Below are 17,923 nucleotides of genomic sequence, written 5' to 3'. Positions count from 1 at the left end.
ATTTACGAACCAGTGAAGCAGTCTTCACAGGCTTCAATGAAACCTATACAATGCTGTTGAGCCAAGAGTTGCGAGAGTAATTATCTTCATATGTTGTCATGCTCAAATCTATCTAGATGAATTATTTACCGATAAAATCAAGCAGCAGAACGAGCAAGGCAGGCTGAACAAAAGACAGAACAAGGTCTTTAGAGCAAGGCCTGACAAAACTCTCCAAAGCAGCTGGAAAGCATAGGCACCCAGTTAGAAAATAAATATATCGGTATTTGACACTAAAAAAGCAGGTAGTAAAACACAAATCTTAACTCCAGGAACAAAAATAGTATGCCCCAAAGAGCTAGTCTAAGTTTCATGCTCTCTGTCAAGTCTTTTGTTTCAAGCGTTGTCAATTTTTGTTCTCTACTTCGGCTTTCCTTGACTCTTATCTTATGTTTTGCTTTCCAAGGTGCTGTGTTCGATTAGAACAATGAAGAAAGAAACATGAAATAAAATAAATTTGGAATATTTTGTAATAAAATATTGTTTTCAAACGAGGAAAAAGGACTCCTCTGTTTGTTTGTTACTTTGAACAAGAGAGTGGTTTTACTCACTCAATCCTCTCTTTTGTTTTAGGGAGAGACACCAACTTTTTATTCGTTCCAAAATTTTATTTATCAAGAAACACATAAATAAAATGATATTTTTATAATTTGGCTAAACCTCAAGTAAATCCCCCAACTATAGAAGGCTTCTCAATTGAGTTCTTAAATGATTTTTTGTTGCTATCAGATTCTTGTTTTAAGAACATTATCAATTGAATCCCTCTATTCAGATCCATTAATGACTTACATATATGTTTCAGGAGTTTGTCCATTACCATAAAAAAATTGTGAAAGATTCAAATCAAAATAAATAAATAAAACTCAATAGACATTTCTAAATACTCAAAGGGCTTTTTAGATAAGAAAACTTGTTTGAGGACTAAAATGATATCCAAGTTATAATTAGAGGGCAATTTCGACGTTTTCCCTTGTAGTTCCTACCGAACTCATTCACAGAAAAACCGTTCGAAATACCTTTTTGCTTACTGCCTTACTCCCTCTAATTCTCTTCTTCACCTCCATCCTCCAAAGATCAAGAAAATAAGCAGCAGCACAGAGAGAAATGTTGCAGTGTATATTTATTCTTTCAGATTCCGGGCAAGTCTCAAAATCCATCAAAAACAAATCTTTTAAATCCATAAACAATAAATCCTTCATCTTTATTTGATCTGATTAATATCACCAACTGAATTTTGTGTGTTTTGTGTGATATTTTGTGACAGGGAGGTAATGCTAGAGAAACAGCTAATTGGGCATAAAGTAGATAGATCCATTTGTGCTTGGTTTTGGGATCAAGTCATTTCTCAAGGTGATTCCTTTAAGGTACTTTTGAAGCTTTAACATTGTTTGCTGGATTTGTTTTGCAATTTTGGAATCTGGGCTTGGTATAATCTGATTTTTTTTTTTTTGTAATTCATGTTTATATTAGCTTCTTTTTTGGAGTCTTAACTTCTGGGTTTGATTTTATTCTTATTTTGTGTAATTGAGGTTTATGTTCTCTGTTTTTGGCATGTTTAGTCTCAAGCTATTATCTTTTTGAGTTTCATTCTGGTACCTGTGTGGCTTTTGACAATGTTGTTTTGCTTCATTTTGGGATTTAAACTTCTGGATCTGATTTCAATCTTAGCTTTGGTCTAGGATTCATGTTTATATTAACTGTTTTTTCCTTGTTTTCTTAAAGCTTCTTTTTTTCAATTGAAATTTTGAGTTGTTTTCAGTTTTTCTATGTTGTTGTTGCTATTGCCATTGTGTTGTATTTTTCATTTTCTCTTCTGTTTTTTTGATAGCAACAATCAGTTATTGCATCACCGACGCATTACTTGTTCCAAATTGTCCGGGAGGGAATCACTTTCTTAGCTTGCACTCAACTTGAAATGCCACCTTTGATGGGCATTGAGGTAGATATTTTTAGCTTTATGTGCTTTGTGATTGCAGTGTGATTATGTATGTGTTGAAATCCTTGCCCTTTACCTACTAGATTTTCAGTTTCTTTGCAGAGTAGCTGATGTCCTCTCAGATTACCTTGAAGGGTTGAATGAAGATGTGATAAAGGATAACTTTGTCATTGTTTATGAGGTACTTTTCTGCATAATGTTTTATATTCGATCGTTATTGTAGTTTCTTGATGTGAATTAATAGAATAACATAATTTCTTGCAATATTTTGGGATTATATGGAAATGCCTGGTCTTAGAAGTGGTAATGACTCATGTATAGGATCCAATTACTAGTCATTAGACTGTTTGTTTTGGGACTTCAGAGAAAGGTTTCAGCATGCTCGAGGATCAACCTTAATGTTTGTTTGAAAATGGTCATGACTCATGTATAGGATCCAATTACTAGTTTGTTTTGGGACTTCAGAGAAAGGTTTCAATGGTATGCTCCAGAATCAACCTTAAGGTTTGTTTGAAAATATAAAGCCACTCTTTCAATACATTATGTCTGTAATTAATAGTAATTACACTGTTTTTTCAGGTGTCCTCTATATTATATGGTATTAAAACCAAAAGATGACATATTTCACCTTATGTATGAACAATACAAAACAGTGTTTTCAGCTTGTATTTTTAATAATTTTTACAGTGAAAAAAATTCTGAATAGAAGATTGAAAATAAAGGTGCTTTTCTTTCATATTTATTTCATTGATTGAGGTTAAAAGGGGTAAATTCAGAATCTGAAAGTTCTCGTTTGGTTCAAGATTTTCCTCCTTTCCCTGGTTTTTTTTCCCTATTTTGTGGTCACAAACCAGCATTTTAATTAAAATTTGCAGCTTTTGGACGAGATGATAGACAATGGCTTCCCCCTGACCACAGAACCTAATATCCTGAGGGAGATGATAGCTCCACCAAATATTGTGAGCAAAATGCTGAGTGTTGTGACTGGTAACAGTTCAAATGTGAGCGACACTCTTCCAGGTGCAACAGCATCTTGTGTTCCGTGGAGAACAACAGACATAAAATATGCTAACAATGAAGTTTATGTTGATCTTGTTGAAGAAATGGATGCAATTATAAATAGGTACAGCTATGTTCTTAAAAATTTTCTAGGAAATTAATTGTTTGCATTAGGTACAGCTCCCGTGAGCTCCCATGAACTGGTTATTTGAGTATCTCCATAGACATGGTTATAATTCAACGTGCATAATTTTGAGTTTTCCTATAGATAGTTCACATATGACTTTACATTACGAAGAGTCCATTACAAATTATTTGCCACTAGTACATAACAAATGGGGAATGGGACCATCTCATGAGTATCACTATCTGTCTGACTGCTTCAATATGTTTCTTGTATTGAATGCAGATCTGGAGTGTCACTTGCCATTCTTTGGTGTTGAGAATATTATGTTACTATTTTGATTTTTCACTTCCATACGAACTGTTTTACTTTAGAGGCTCTCAGAAACTCCATGTCAAGTAAAGGTCTAAGAAATTTGCTTTTATGGTTGTTATTATTGAATGTTTCTTATATTTATCCTGCATGGTTTCATACTTGAAGTGGCTAAGCAATCTTCTCTTTCAAATGTATTTTTCAGGGACGGGGTCTTGGTAAAGTGTGAGATTTATGGTGAAGTTCAAGTAAACTCCCATATCACAGGTGTTCCTGAATTGACTCTGTCATTTGCAAACCCATCTATTATGGATGATGTCAGATTTCATCCCTGTGTTCGGTTTCGACCATGGGAATCCCATCATATCCTATCATTTGTGCCTCCTGATGGACTGTTTAAGCTCATGAGTTACAGGTTCGTAGTGTCTAACACATCCTAAAAGTTTTTGTTCTTTAGTGCCAGTTTGTGATCATTTAGCTTACTAATTTGAGGCTTTCCTATCATGTAATATATCTTCAAGATAGATCTGTTTGGGAAAGATGCGGACATATGTCTCTTACTTCTTAGTCACTTTGTTCACGTGTATACTGTTGTTTTTCTATTTAAATAACTTACCTCCCTTATCCAGGGTTAAAAAGTTGAAAAGTACCCCGATATATGTAAAGCCACAGATTACATCTGATGCTGGGACATGCCGCATCAATGTGATGGTTGGAATACGAAATGACCCTGGAAAGATGGTTGACTCAATAACAGTGCAATTTCAACTGCCTTCATGTGTTTTATCAGCTGATGTGACTGCAAATCATGGAACAGTGACCGTCTTCACAAACAAGGTAACTTCCTGATACCTTTAATGTTTGGTGAGAAAAATTATCTCGACACCTTTGATTATGCAGCGCAAAAAGTAAAAAAAAAAAGAAAAAGATAATGAAAATGCTAATTCTGTGCCACTCTTTTGAACATCTATATTATTACTTGACAAATCTTCGATCGCAGGTGAGTTATAAAGAAGGGCTGTGAATTTTATTTTCTTGGTTTAAAAATGAAAAAGGAAAGTTCTTTCAGGCTGGATTCTATCTTTCTTTGTTTTTTTACGTGGCTGATTTTGGTTATTACAGCTGAGTTTGATTATTTAGTTTGTTAACTTGTATGTGCAGATGTGCAATTGGTCAATTGATCGAATACCGAAAGATAGAGCCCCTGCATTGTCTGGAACACTCATGCTTGAGACAGGATTAGAGCGCCTTCATGTATTTCCCACATTTCGAGTGGGTTTTAGGATCCAGGGTGTTGCCCTTTCTGGCCTGCAATTAGATAAACTGGATCTCAGGGTTGTGCCAAGTCGTCTTTATAAAGGCTTTCGAGCTCTCACAAGATCAGGACTATATGAAGTTAGGTCATAGATTTTTGTATCGGATCAAGATAAATTCCAATTTGTTTTGCTGCTTGGCATATGATTTTTTTTGTTGTAGAGTTACAGGATACTTTCAGAATTTCCAATTTGGACTCGTATAACATTTTTTTAACAAAGTTAATTGTGATTGTTTTTTCATCACTGAAAGCGTTGGCTCTCATTGTCAATCCTTTCTCTGTTTCTAGATGTTGCTTTCCCGTCACAAAAAGTCCTGCAGTGCCCCTGTGGACAAACTCAGGGCAATTAATGTTGAGACTCCCATCACCAAAATAGTTTAGTACGCAGGAGTGATGCACTGAAGATAGAGGATGGAACATGTTCAGTATCAACTTGATAATGCCACCAAACACCGGAGGAAGGATGCAATGAAGAAAACACTATTGCAAGACAAATTTGACATTGGATGTAGATCTAACTATCAATTTGACACTTCCAAATAAAAAATAAAGAAGGCAGCAAAGGCAACAACAAAAACAATGAATCCCAACGTACAAAATGTTGGATAAATCTATAAGAACTCATCTATTCAAACAGTCACTTTATTCACTCTGAAGGAATCCAAGACTTGGCGAAGATCATTTTCCTCTTCTACAAATACATTTTCTGGTGTCTGTAATCTTAGCTCATACAGTCTGTTGTTTTCAACACCAAGAACGGACAGATACCGCCGGTTCCATTCCAAACGAACTACTCTTTCTTGAGGCATAACAGCCAGTTCATTGTTATTTGCGTAGGACTTGATGTTTACCTGATAACATGACGGTCTGATTAGAAACAGTTCTATGCACTTAAAAGGAAAATAATCTTCACCGCAATAATCACTAGTTAATAAGCTCTGTCATGCATGTGACTGGCTTCTTTCTGACACATAACAACTTACCTCAACTTGGTAATAAAGCTTTCCATCATCTGCGACTCTTGAGGATGTTGAAATAATATTTGATTCCCGCCTGACGCCAAGTCTAGTAGACATGAACTCAGTCAAATACTGCTGAAGTACTTTTTTTCCAGCTTCTTCTGGAGGACCCAAGTCTTCAACACTCTTGTACTTTGAGGACGAAGGAGATGACAACTCCACTGAGAGATTTTCATCAAGAACAAAAGGATCCCTGAAGAATATATCAGCTCCTGCACCTCGAACTTGAATCCAATTCTGAGGGTACTTCAATGAATACCCATCAAATTGATCAATGTATTCCCTGAATCCAACAGACTGTTGAGCAAATGCAATATTGTTGAAACCAACTTCTGAGAAAATGTAACTTGACAAGATCAATGCCATTGCATTTCTCCTTGGAACTGCAAAAGCTTTAGTCTGATTATGTTTACATAAAAAAACATGTTGTGAGAAGCAATTTGAAGCGGCTTAATGATAAGACAGAAAGTTGCATATTAGATAAGAAAATGGGGATATTTTATCATCCAAAAAACATTCAGGGTACAGCAACATAAAAACACATAACCCATTTCATAACACCAAGCTACTTAATAAGAAGACTAAAGGTAACATAGTCATGAGATCAAAACCCTTTAAGCTAGCATGTGTTTGCTAGGTGGGATTCCTACAAAGCCGATGCTTGCGCATCAGCACCATGCCAATGGCCATTAGGCCATTCAATTTGAATCTAATGGGTCCCTTTCTACCATCTCTTTCAAATCCAATGGCCCTAATGACCATCGGCATTGAGCCTATACTTGGAGCATCAGCATTCTGTACACCCCCCCCCCCCAAAAAAAAAAAAAAAAAAAAAAAAAACAAGAAAGTGTGCCTGAGAATATCAGGATCCCGTTTTTCTAAAGGAGGGAAATCACATACAAGCATTCCCTGCAAACCATAGGAATCCTTGAAATTTCAGTACCCAACCCTTTGGAATCCTACATTCCGCCTTATCAGCTTGACACCTAATGGTTGCCACTGGCATTCAGTAACTAGTTACTTTCACATATATTTGGTCATGTGAGACTAAGAGATCATGTTTGCTGTAATACAACTGGACTACCTTAAATCTAGTCCAAGTCATATACTGGATAAAGAAACCATATGAAAATATACTAAAAAGATCATGCTGCTCAAATAATTTACAATAATCCCATAAATTCAAACTCCTCCTCTCTTGCTTCTTTTTTCATATTTCACAATTTGGGTTCCTAGCTACAAATGGGGATTTGACCATGGAAAGTACACCAAATTCACGTTTCATATCAAGAAAAAAGAAGTAAACATGGAAGGTAAAAGCAAGAGGCATGGAGGAAAGGCACTGTCTGAATGAGAAATTATAGTTTTTTGAAAGACAAGACATACCCGTTGTTTGTTGTGAGGAATGAAGCTGAAGCAGGTGGAATTTGGCGAGATGGGCATTGAGCAACTGAGCCAAGGAGGACGATAACGAGTATGGTGGGTGAGTTGAGTTGGAGGAGGAAACGAGTCAAGAGGTCTTGCCATTTCTTGATAAGTTTGTGACATACAAACTAGTGTTTTGTTGAGAGGGGATAGAAAGGTCGAGGATGAGATGGAGTAGGGTCAAAGCATACGTTTTTGAATTGTATTGGACAACGGATTTAGCTTTCTTACAAGGAAATTACATGGGCCTCATGTTAAGACTTGACCCAAAATAAAGAATTAAAATTTCAATCTAGAGCCCATTATGTTTGTTTATTGCACTGTTATTAAAACCAGGACCTGGCCCACTCACTCCCTGGCCCAAGAAAAGGTCCAAAAGGTAGGAGGAGCCTATCCTCCATCACAACAGTGACGAGGGATGGCTAGCCCTGGTGCCCTCAACATAGGGATAAGACCATTGACGTGGGTTGCCCTAGTTTGTTTGGCACAACCCCACAACAAGTAGTCAATTTGACCTTTTCCACCATTGTTGAATGAAGGAGCCATGTCTCTCTCCGTGGCCACCCTCAAAAACCATGTGCTTTTCTGTATACTTGGTCATGGTTCAGCTGTCCTTTTTCCATGGATAAACTCAAATGTCTTTTGATTTCCATTCTTTGCTGCACTTTTTTCTTTCATGGGTGAGTTAAGTTTGATGAGTTAACTTCAATTTATTTTTTAATATTTATTGAAAATAAAGTGTTTTTGACATTTTTTTTTTAAAAAAACTAAACAACAGTGTTTTGAATATAAAAGTATTGGTTTCGATCTACCTCGAATTTTAACTTAACCAAGTATTAACTTGGGAAGGTAATCCAAGTTAACTCCCAAGATGGTTCAACGTCAAATATAGCAGCGACCTTTTCAAAGAAAAAACAGAAGAAAAGGCCGTCAACATCAATCTTGGAATTGCAAAATGCAGTCTTGGATTTTGGAATGAAAGGGAAAATACAGGATCCAAAAGTTGAGAAAAAGTGCAATCCAATCGGAAATTTTCAGTGGTGGGGAATTTCCATGGCAGCTAGTAGTGGACGGAGAGAGAGAGATGACAGGAATTGGAGGGCAATCTCTGTGCACGTCACTAGCACTTATCCATGCGCCATGGCCCATGATCATGAAACCTCAAAACCCTAATATCCACAGATATAAATGGCCAAAACAAACACCTCCAAGAATATGTGAGTAGACTCTCGTTAAAGCCAAAATTGAACACACCAATTCACGAGGAGCCATTGGCTAAACACGCAACGCCAAAATTGAACACACCAATTCATGAGCAGCCATTGGCTAGACACGCATCCATGGCCTATGGGGATGTGAGGGGCTATTCTTTTGCTTTGGTCAGTTCGGTGAATGAGAGGATAACATCCTCGGAAATCCTCAAAATACCCAATCTTGTCCCTCGTGTTTGAGAAATTCTCAATTAGATCTTCCATGCGTATAAATTATAATTTTTTTAGGGAATCTAACATTTTGTTGTTAAGAACTTCTAGCACGAAACCCTAATTAAGAGATCAAAATTATTTGTACAAAATCAAAAAAATAAAAATCGTTTTGGGGTACAATTTTTGAGGTTTTACCAAATACTTTCGAGCCTTTCTTTCCATTCTTTTGTTGTGCTCGTAAGGAATAATGAACTGTTCATCGTTTGTTTTTATGTTTCGAATGGTTTTCCGGTCAACAATAGTTAAAGAACTAAGTTGTAAGGCTTCAGATTTAAGGACTAAGTTATAACAGCACAAGAATTTCAGGGGCTAGAAAACAATTCAGGTTAGGGGTATTATAGTCATTTAAACCTTGACTAGAGATCAACAACCTCCTTCCATCTTTGTTATGATCAGCATGACCAAGACAGAATCTTTCCTTCTTCGCAACCGCCTATATTTCGAACGACAAGAGTTTTCATGTTCTCTTCCTTTAGACACCAAAATCTACTGTCAAAGATCACCAATTTCTCTCCTTTTCTCTGCCTGTGAGCTCTATTGAAAATCTAGTATCCTTTTTGCTCATTAAAGCTTGAATCTTTTCTTGCTTGTAAATGCAAAAAATATAAAACTTTTTTTCCTTGTACCTTGACAATTAAAAAGGCACAGGCTTTTTGCTTCAACACATTTTTTATTTGTTTTATTTGGTTCTTGACTCTATGAATACTATTAGCATTATTGGCAATTCTACAATGAAACCCTCTTGTAGATTTCTTATATCTACGAAAAATCCAGTCTTTTTTAAGCGCCATCATGGTTTAATAAGCAATTTATCTGGGAATCAGTTTAATTTTGATAAAACCAAGCAGTTTTTGACCTGCCCTTTTAGAATCTTGGGGTTCAGAACCATTTTCAATGAATCCCGGAAATCTTTTTGGGTTCCCAGTATCAGTTCTGGCCAATCTAGGCTCATAGCAGGAGATAGCAGGGGGGTTTCTGTTGTTGCTAGTGTTGCCTCGCAATTCAGGGAGTTTTCAACGTCTGTTGAGACACGAGTGAATGATAAGAATTTTGAGAGAATTTTTGTGCAAAATGGGATTAGTGTTAAGCCTTTGGTGGTTGAGAGGATTGATAAAGATGAGAATGTTTTAGGGGATGAAGAATCTAGGCTAGGGGTTCTTGTTGATGATGGTGAAAGTGTAAATAGACAGGATTTGGATGTTGGTCAAGGAGTTGAGATTGTTAGTACTAAGAGGGAAGAGAGTGATATGGAAAAGGAAGCATGGAAGTTGTTGAATGATGCTGTTGTTATGTATTGTGGGAGTCCTGTGGGGACCGTGGCCGCAAATGATCCAGGGGATAAGATGCCATTGAATTATGATCAGGTGTTTGTTCGTGATTTTGTTCCTTCAGCTCTCGCCTTTTTGCTTAGAGGAGAGGGGGAGATTGTGAAGAATTTCTTGCTTCATGCCTTGCAATTGCAGGTAACATTCCAGGCCGCTTTTGTATGTTTGTTTGATCTATCCTTTCATTGTTCCACATGATAATTTCTTAGTTATATCATTCTTCTAGTTTGAGCAGTATTAAGATTCCTGATTTATGCGTGACAAGTTATTAATGAGGATTTGTTTACAAGTCATGAAATACACCAATTTTCCATGTTGACCATTATAGTTTACAAATTTTAGTATGAATGTCAGCTTGCAAAACTTGTTAAACTTTTTTTTGATGATCAGAGCATTCAAATGCCATCTGATACTAAATTTTCTGTTTCCCAAGATTTGATTTTTTATCCTTGTTATCGGTTATGATTTGTTATGTCTTCTTTTCATCTTTCAGACTGACCTTTCTTTAACGTTTCTGCGTATTGTCCATTTTCGCTAACCATATCATTGCATGTATAGAAAGTTTTTAAATTTGATGATCTGAAAATCACAAAAAAAAAAAATTGTTTTTTTTTTATCATAGAGTTGGGAGAAAACAGTGGACTGCTATAGCCCAGGACAGGGGCTAATGCCTGCCAGTTTTAAAGTCAGAACAGTGCCTCTTGATGATAATAAACTTGAAGAAGTTTTAGATCCTGATTTTGGCGAATCAGCTATTGGCCGTGTTGCACCTGTGGATTCTGGTTAGTATATTGCACCTCTTTGAACATTTCGATTCTAAAAATTGCCATGGTATTTGGATTTGATTCTAGTTGTTAAAGTCCAACTTCTGTAGCTGTAATATATTCCAGGAGACAACTATTGATCCTAGGAGTTCACTGATTCTTGTTGATTAATAGCATCTGTGTTTCTTCTTTTCTTTTTTGTAGGGTTGTGGTGGATTATTCTATTGAGGGCATATGGGAAACTCACTGGTGACTATGCTTTACAAGAAAGGGTGGATGTTCAGACTGGCATAAAACTGATCTTAAACTTATGCTTAGCTGATGGGTTTGATATGTTTCCTTCTCTTCTAGTCACCGATGGCTCCTGCATGATAGATCGGCGGGTGGGGGCCTTCTCTTCTAGTCACCGATGGCTCCTGCATGATAGATCGGCGGATGGGGATCCATGGTCACCCCCTTGAGATCCAAGTGAGTTATTTCCTTACCTTGTCCTTTTGGAGATTGTTGGTTGGTAATTGGACCTGGGCTATTTATGTTGTCAATGCATTTCTGTTTCCTCGACAATGGAACAATGGAATATACGTGATCATATTGTTAGTGTGGTTTGTCATGTCCTTGTAATATGCTTTTTGTAGTTAAATTCAAGCAATATGGAGTTTTGCCTAGTTGAAATTTATGGCTCTGTTGTATATGAGCTTGGAGGTTCCATAACCTATGTATTGCTACATTGCTTTTAATTGTTATGTATGGAAATTGAGTCTGGTTTATGAACTACTTTCCGACTTTCTGCGAATGTAATGAGTGAAAGGTCTATAGAATGCAGCTGTGAGGTATGCTGTTAATGATATGAAAAACCGAACTTTCTCTTTGCCTGTGCCTTTGGTCTGTTATATATTTCTCATATCTACAATGCACTTTTAACCATTGCTCTGATGCTGCTTTATTTTTTTTACATGAATACAGAATGTTAATCAGTAATCACCCAGCTATATGTACAAGTTTTTTTTTTCTTTCATTTTTTTTAATGCTTACTCATCTATGGTTTACCTTACAACCACAAGTCTCTTTCTGCAGGCCTTGTTTTACTCTGCTCTACGGTCTTCCCGTGAGATGCTAGTTGTAAATGATGGATCAAAGAATTTGGTGAGGGCTATCAACAACAGACTCAGTGCATTGTCATTCCACATTAGAGAATACTATTGGGTAGATATGAGAAAGATCAATGAGATATACCGGTATAAAACAGAAGAGTATTCTACAGAAGCCACCAACAAATTTAATATTTATCCTGAACAAATTCCATCGTGGCTCATGGATTGGATACCTGAGGAAGGTGGATATCTGATTGGCAATCTGCAGCCAGCTCACATGGATTTTAGATTTTTCACTCTTGGAAATCTTTGGTCTGTTGTCTCATCTTTGGGTACCCCAAAACAAAATGAAGCTATTCTAAATCTGATTGAATCCAAATGGGATGATCTAGTGGGAAATATGCCTCTTAAGATATGTTACCCTGCTCTGGAGTCTGAGGATTGGCGTATAATCACCGGCAGTGACCCAAAGAACACGTGAGTGTCTAAAATTTTGACTTAAAACTCTCTGTGCATGTGCATGCATTGTTCAATTTAGAATTTCTATTAACTACAAAATTTCTCTATTTGATTGTACATTGCAGCCCTTGGTCATATCATAATGGTGGGTCATGGCCAACACTTCTGTGGCAGGTACATTTGACTTCATTTGCTATATGTATGCTTTGCTAAGGCTTAACAAATTTGATTTGGAACCAGCAGACGAGCATGCAATGCTGATTCATACTCAGTAAACCTTCTGTAGTTTCGTGGGTTAAAATGGAATCTAGTTTCTGGTCAGTCATGCTAATGAAAAAAGAGTCATGGGAACCCCCCTCAAAAAAAAAAAAAAAAAGGAAATGAAATCCAAAGTGCTGCCATTTTTCGGAAATAAAATCAGTGTTGGTGGTCCAAAGATGAATGGTTTTTGTTTTTGGACTTCTCATGTGATGGCTGTTTCTTTTGTCCTTGAATCTCTTGATTGATCTCTGCCCTCTGAATACTTTCCGTTTTGCTTTCAGTTCACATTGGCATGCATGAAGATGGGTAGAATGGAACTAGCTCAGAAGGCTGTTGCTTTGGCCGAAAAGAGACTTCAAGTTGACCATTGGCCAGAGTATTATGATACCCGAAGTGGGAAGTTTATTGGAAAGCAATCCCGACTTTATCAAACATGGACGGTTGCAGGTTTCCTAACATCGAAAGTTCTCTTGGAGAATCCAGAGAAGGCATCCATGTTGTTCTGGGATGAAGATTACGATCTTCTTGAGTTCTGTGTTTGTGGGCTTAACACAAGTGGCCGGAAGAGGTGTTCTCGAGTCGCCGCCAGGTCACAGATTCTTGTCTAGAATGATGCCATTCTTTTAAAGGCAGAATTTCTGTTACTGTACAGCTATGTTACTACTATAGACTGATAAAAACATTGATTTACAACCACAAAAGATACAAAGGTATGCCAGGAGCAGCATCTTCACACAACTAGACCATAGATCCAGTTTAATAAAACGTTAATTAGCCGATTAATTAGCTAAGTTGATCGGTGTTGTGTTTTCAATGACCAGTGGGACGAAAGCTTTTATGGTTCTTCCCCTCGTCATATTCAGTTTGTATATTATTACTTTGTTCTTTATAAACACATTTCTAATTTATCAAGCTAGGATTTTCTTGGAATTACTTCACCTATATTTTATTTTCTTGTTTAGTGGGCTATACAGTGCATATTTGCTGATAATCACATATTGGGTTTGCATTCTTTTATAAAGAGAGAGTTCTATAGTTGTGAGCCGTGACTATATAACCCAGGTGACTAGTAGGGTTCAAATGCTCGTGGCATAATAGATGGTCAAGTGACATGTAGCGTCTGGATTGATAACAAAGACAGGAAATGTTTTTCCTTGTCTGTAAAGATATAAATCTATTTTTAAATTGTTTTCAAAAAGTATTTATTTTATGTTTTTCTCAAAAATATTTTTTCGATTAAAATTCTTGCAGCAAGATGGTATTTGTCACAAGGTGGTTTGCGTATCTCTGGAGTACATTCAATAAGAACGAGAGAATTTGTGAGGACTTTATTAAGAAAACAGGAAAAACACACCCTTAATTGTAAGGCCAACCCTTCGACGAAGGATGTTGAATAATTGTCTTGCATTTAGCCTTGTACAATAAACAATATGATCTTCAAAATTTTTCTTTGAAATTCCAGTTCTTTCGTGGCTAAAAATAGCGTCTTTGAAGGTGTTGAACGACGGCTTCATAGTCATGACCATTTGCAGCAAAGACTTTACGTCAAGTCCTTGTCTTTTGGGCCCAACAAAAGGAGCCTATAGTAATCATCTTCTTGTGGAACTGGGACAAATGCCAGATTCAGTTACATCAGACTTCTTGTCTGTGTGATCTCGAAGCAGACACCAACATACTCTATATCCTCTCCACAATATAGAATGCTTGAAGTTTAGACTATGAACCAAAAGTACAGACGATGACAATGTACACTAGACATGAGCACAAAAAGACTGCTCTCCGCCAATAACTTCCATCCTTTCCCACCCATGTTGAAAAACTACCTACAGTGGACCCAAAACACCCCGACCCAGAAATCAGGTACACCTTTTAATGCAAAGGGTACCTCCATTTTAGCTACAGACCTCTTGAAATCATATTTTGAAAGAGGCCTAACTAGTCCAGCACGCAACTTGTTTGATGAAATGCCTGAGAGAGATGTTGTTGCGTGGACGACGATGATTTCAGGGTACACGCATTGCAATGAATACACTCAAGCATGGAGTGTTTTTGTCGATATGTTAAAGAATGGAAATGGCCCACCAAATGCGTTCACAATATCAAGCGTTCTAAAGGCTTGCAAAGGCATGAAGCGTGTTTTTTGTGGGCGTTCGGTCCATGGATTGGCTATTAAAAGAAGGTTTATGGAGGGGTTTATTTATGTGGATAATGCTCTCATGGATATGTATGCTTCTTGTGGTGTAGGAATGAGGGATGCTTGTGTTGTTTTTCACGATATTAAAGAGAAGAATGTTGTGTCTTGGACTACCTTGATTGCTGGTTACACTCACAGAGGCAATGGCAATCGCGCACTTCAAATCTTCCGGGAAATGCTACTGGTAAGTGGATGAACAAAGAACCTTAGGAATAAACTCAATCATGTAACGGACTTAACATGTCAAAAGCAGTACTTTAACCATTATAGCACACAGTGGCCTTAGCTTGTTAAGTGGTTTTAATTTTCATGATGCTATGAATATTGTAGTAATGCGTGACTTTGTTGCTTTTATGACAAACAGGACGGAGTAGCAATGAACCCACATAGCATTTCGATAGCTGTTAGGGCATGTGCCTCAATTGGCTCACAGAATTTTGGCAGGCAAATACACACAGCGGTGATCAAACATGGGTTTGAATCCGATCTTCCTGTCATGAATTCTATACTTGATATGTATTGTAGGTGTGGATGTTTATCTGAGGCAAACAAGTATTTCAATGATATGACTGAAAAAGATTTGATCACATGGAATACATTAATAGCAGGGTATGAAAGATCGGATTCCATTGAGCCTCTATTTATATTTTCACAAATGGAGTCAGAAGGTTTTACTCCAAATTGCTTCACTTTTACCAGTCTAATAGCAACGTGCGCGAATGTAGCAGCTTTGTGTTGTGGACAGCAAGTTCATGGAGGAATTTTTCGCAGAGGGCTTGACAGAAACCTGGAATTGGCTAATGCCTTGATTGATATGTATGCAAAGTGTGGTAATATATTTGATTCACACAAAATATTTAGTGAAATGCCTTGTAGAAATTTGGTCTCTTGGACTTCTATGATGATTGGATATGGGGCTCATGGATACGGTGAAAAGGTTGTTGAGTTGTTTGATGAGATGGTCAAGTCAGGCATCAGACCTGATCAGGTAGTGTTTATGGCAGTTCTAAGTGCGTGCAGTCATGCTGGACTAGTTGATCAAGGCTTGAGATACATCAACTGTATGATAAATGATTATCACATCAAGCCAAATCAGGAGATTTATGGCTGGGTTGTAGATTTGCTAATCAACTGTATGATAAATGATTATCACATCAAGCCAAATCAGGAGATTTATGGCTGTGTTGTAGATTTGCTAGGGAGACCAGGGAGAGTGGAGGAGGCCTATCAACTAATACGAAGCATGCCATTTATGGCTGATGAGTCTGTTTGGGGTGCACTTCTTGGTGCTTGCAAGGCACATAACTTTTCAAGGTTGGGGAAATTGGCAGCTAAGAAGGCATTGGCTTTGAGACCAAACATGGTAGAGACCTATGTGATGCTGTCAAATATTTATGCTGCAGAAGGCAAATGGGGAGAAGCTGCAAGAATGAGAAAGTTGATGAAGAGAGCAGGGTGTAGAAAAGTGGCTGGGAGGAGCTGGATTGAGGTACGAAACCAGGTTTACAGTTTTGTTGTTGGAAATAAGATGGGTTCTCATAAAGAGTGGGTTTATGAAGTTCTGGAATTACCTGTACAGCATATGAAAGAGGCTGGCTATGTACCTGAAGTTGATTGCTTAATACATGACCAAGAAGATGGCACTTGATTAGAAGTTGAGAAAAGATGAAAAAGGAAAATTTGAGGGCTATGAAAACTCAACTGTTTGATAAACATGACCCCAAGTTGGAGAAAATTGGAAGAACGAAAATGTGATGGATTAAGTAAATTTCAATCTTTCTTGGGATGTTCATCTGTTGAATTAGAAATAATAAATGGCCCATACCCCTACATATTGCAGGCATCAAATAACACAGGTGCATGCTAATTTTTGTACATTTGATAAATTCATTCTTATCTATCATCAGTGGTAATAATTTAAGCTGAATCAAATTGGAGCTAGCTGAAACTTGTGACCCCTTATTTTTTGTACTTAACTTTTCCTGTACTGTTTGAATGCAGAAATCCACACACTACCATCTCAAACCAAAATTTCAAAGGAACTTGAGTAATCTTGTGCTCTGCGTAATTCTTTATATGTAATCAGCTTGATGAGGAACTCACAAACCAAGCAGCGGAAACTTCCACACTTGCGCTGAACATCCAGGTTCTTTCAGCCAATTTGAGCAAAAGTAGCCAACACATATTTTTGTCTATTTCCTGAATCATGAAGGATCCAGTCTTCACTGCACATTTGCAGTATAGAGATAATGTCATGCATGAGATTTAAAATGGGGGATGACAATGGTCAGCACCACTAGAGATGCATCTAACGATCTCAAAGGAGCCTGGTTCAGCCTCCAAGCACCTGCAACCAAGTGTCTAGCAAGAAGGATACCATGATAAAGAGCGCATGGTCAGCTGTATTGTTAATAGTTTCACTAAGATAAACTGAGAAGCTTTGAATCCAGTTTCTGATATAGTCTATTTGTAAGTCATCTGCACCAGCCTTTCTTCAATCATGTAGGAAATTTGGGACGAGGACCTTCTCTTCATATTTTCTTTTGTAATCTAACCATTCTCTAAATTATTCTTTCACTAGAACTAGCTTGTGTTCCTGCTGGACTTGAACCTTGAATTATTATTTTTTCTTGTTATTTTCCCCCCTTTCAGGCAGCTTTTGCAGCTAGGAGGGCAGGGAATTGGTGAGTCAAAAAGTATGATGAAATCACGGGTTACAATTTGATGATGCAAACTCAAAAAGGTAGAAAGGTCATTTCCTCAGCATGCATCATGTATTTGATGCGGGACAAAGCAGGTTTGAGGATGAAGTAATTAACCATGAGAGAAAAGAAGAAGCCACGAAGAAGAAGAAGCCAAACAAAAAGAAAAAAATGATTGAAGAGAGAGAGAGAATGGAGTATGAAAAATTTGTAACTCTGTAATTTTTATTTAATTCAACAATCATCTAATATTTGAAAGAATGGAATATAAATATTAAAACTTGGAATAAATATTTATAGCCCAATAAATAAAATACTTTATAATAGTTAGATCAAAATTAGCAAATAAAATAAATTAAAATTAAATATTGTTTATAACTAAAAATTGAAATAAATTAAATAAAAAAATAAATTAAAATTTATTTTTTTAACCGTTTAAGCTATTTTTATTGTTTATAACTACACGAGTGTATA

The 17,923-nt window shown here is 37.0% G+C and overlaps 4 protein-coding genes across 8 annotated transcripts; 3 read left to right on the top strand and 1 right to left on the bottom strand.

Annotated features, from left to right (window-relative positions):
- The first annotated feature begins 1,047 nt into the window (after nt 1–1,047).
- Nucleotides 1,048–4,969, top strand: LOC105125182 (AP-3 complex subunit mu-like). 2 transcript variants are annotated; one of them, XM_011025511.1, is made up of 8 exons: nt 1,048–1,178; nt 1,304–1,403; nt 1,868–1,978; nt 2,067–2,156; nt 2,851–3,098; nt 3,616–3,825; nt 4,040–4,247; nt 4,572–4,969. In XM_011025511.1, exons 1-8 carry the CDS (start codon nt 1,144–1,146, stop codon nt 4,815–4,817), a joined length of 1,248 nt encoding a protein of 415 aa, XP_011023813.1. In that variant the 5' UTR covers nt 1,048–1,143; the 3' UTR covers nt 4,818–4,969. The 2 variants fall into 2 exon arrangements, with proteins under 2 accessions (XP_011023813.1, XP_011023815.1); XM_011025513.1 differs by lacking the exon at nt 1,048–1,178 and having other exon boundaries at nt 1,303–1,389.
- A 218-nt stretch (nt 4,970–5,187) lies between these two features.
- Nucleotides 5,188–7,343, bottom strand: LOC105125181 (psbP domain-containing protein 1, chloroplastic-like). The gene is made up of 3 exons (XM_011025510.1): nt 7,131–7,343; nt 5,709–6,143; nt 5,188–5,576 (listed from the first exon to the last, which is right to left on the bottom strand). Exons 1-3 carry the CDS (start codon nt 7,290–7,292, stop codon nt 5,355–5,357), a joined length of 819 nt encoding a protein of 272 aa, XP_011023812.1. The 5' UTR covers nt 7,293–7,343; the 3' UTR covers nt 5,188–5,354.
- Nucleotides 7,344–9,071: 1,728 nt separating this feature from the next.
- Nucleotides 9,072–13,465, top strand: LOC105125176 (alkaline/neutral invertase CINV1-like). The gene is made up of 7 exons (XM_011025503.1): nt 9,072–10,116; nt 10,601–10,760; nt 10,947–11,102; nt 11,146–11,210; nt 11,817–12,310; nt 12,418–12,466; nt 12,835–13,465. The coding sequence occupies exons 1-7, from the start codon at nt 9,352–9,354 to the stop codon at nt 13,159–13,161; spliced, it is 2,016 nt and encodes a 671-aa protein (XP_011023805.1). The 5' UTR covers nt 9,072–9,351; the 3' UTR covers nt 13,162–13,465.
- A 107-nt stretch (nt 13,466–13,572) lies between these two features.
- On the top strand, nt 13,573–17,631 carry LOC105125177 (putative pentatricopeptide repeat-containing protein At1g56570). 4 transcript variants are annotated; one of them, XM_011025506.1, is made up of 5 exons: nt 13,573–14,931; nt 15,112–15,846; nt 15,919–16,603; nt 16,749–17,216; nt 17,400–17,631. In XM_011025506.1, the coding sequence occupies exons 1-3, from the start codon at nt 14,311–14,313 to the stop codon at nt 16,393–16,395; spliced, it is 1,833 nt and encodes a 610-aa protein (XP_011023808.1). In that variant the 5' UTR covers nt 13,573–14,310; the 3' UTR covers nt 16,396–16,603; nt 16,749–17,216; nt 17,400–17,631. The 4 variants fall into 4 exon arrangements, with proteins under 4 accessions (XP_011023808.1, XP_011023807.1, XP_011023806.1 ...); XM_011025505.1 differs by lacking the exon at nt 17,400–17,631 and having other exon boundaries at nt 15,112–15,817; nt 15,890–16,603; nt 16,749–17,296; XM_011025504.1 differs by lacking the exon at nt 17,400–17,631 and having other exon boundaries at nt 15,112–15,848; nt 15,921–16,603; nt 16,749–17,296.
- The last annotated feature ends 292 nt before the right edge of the window (nt 17,632–17,923 follow it).

This window comes from Populus euphratica, unplaced genomic scaffold, assembly GCF_000495115.2.
Source record: "Populus euphratica unplaced genomic scaffold, PopEup_1.0 scaffold28.1, whole genome shotgun sequence".
Classification (NCBI taxonomy): domain Eukaryota; kingdom Viridiplantae; phylum Streptophyta; class Magnoliopsida; order Malpighiales; family Salicaceae; genus Populus; species Populus euphratica.
The sequence above is the reverse complement of the archived record's forward strand: the minus strand, read 5'-3'. Positions and strand labels throughout refer to the sequence as shown.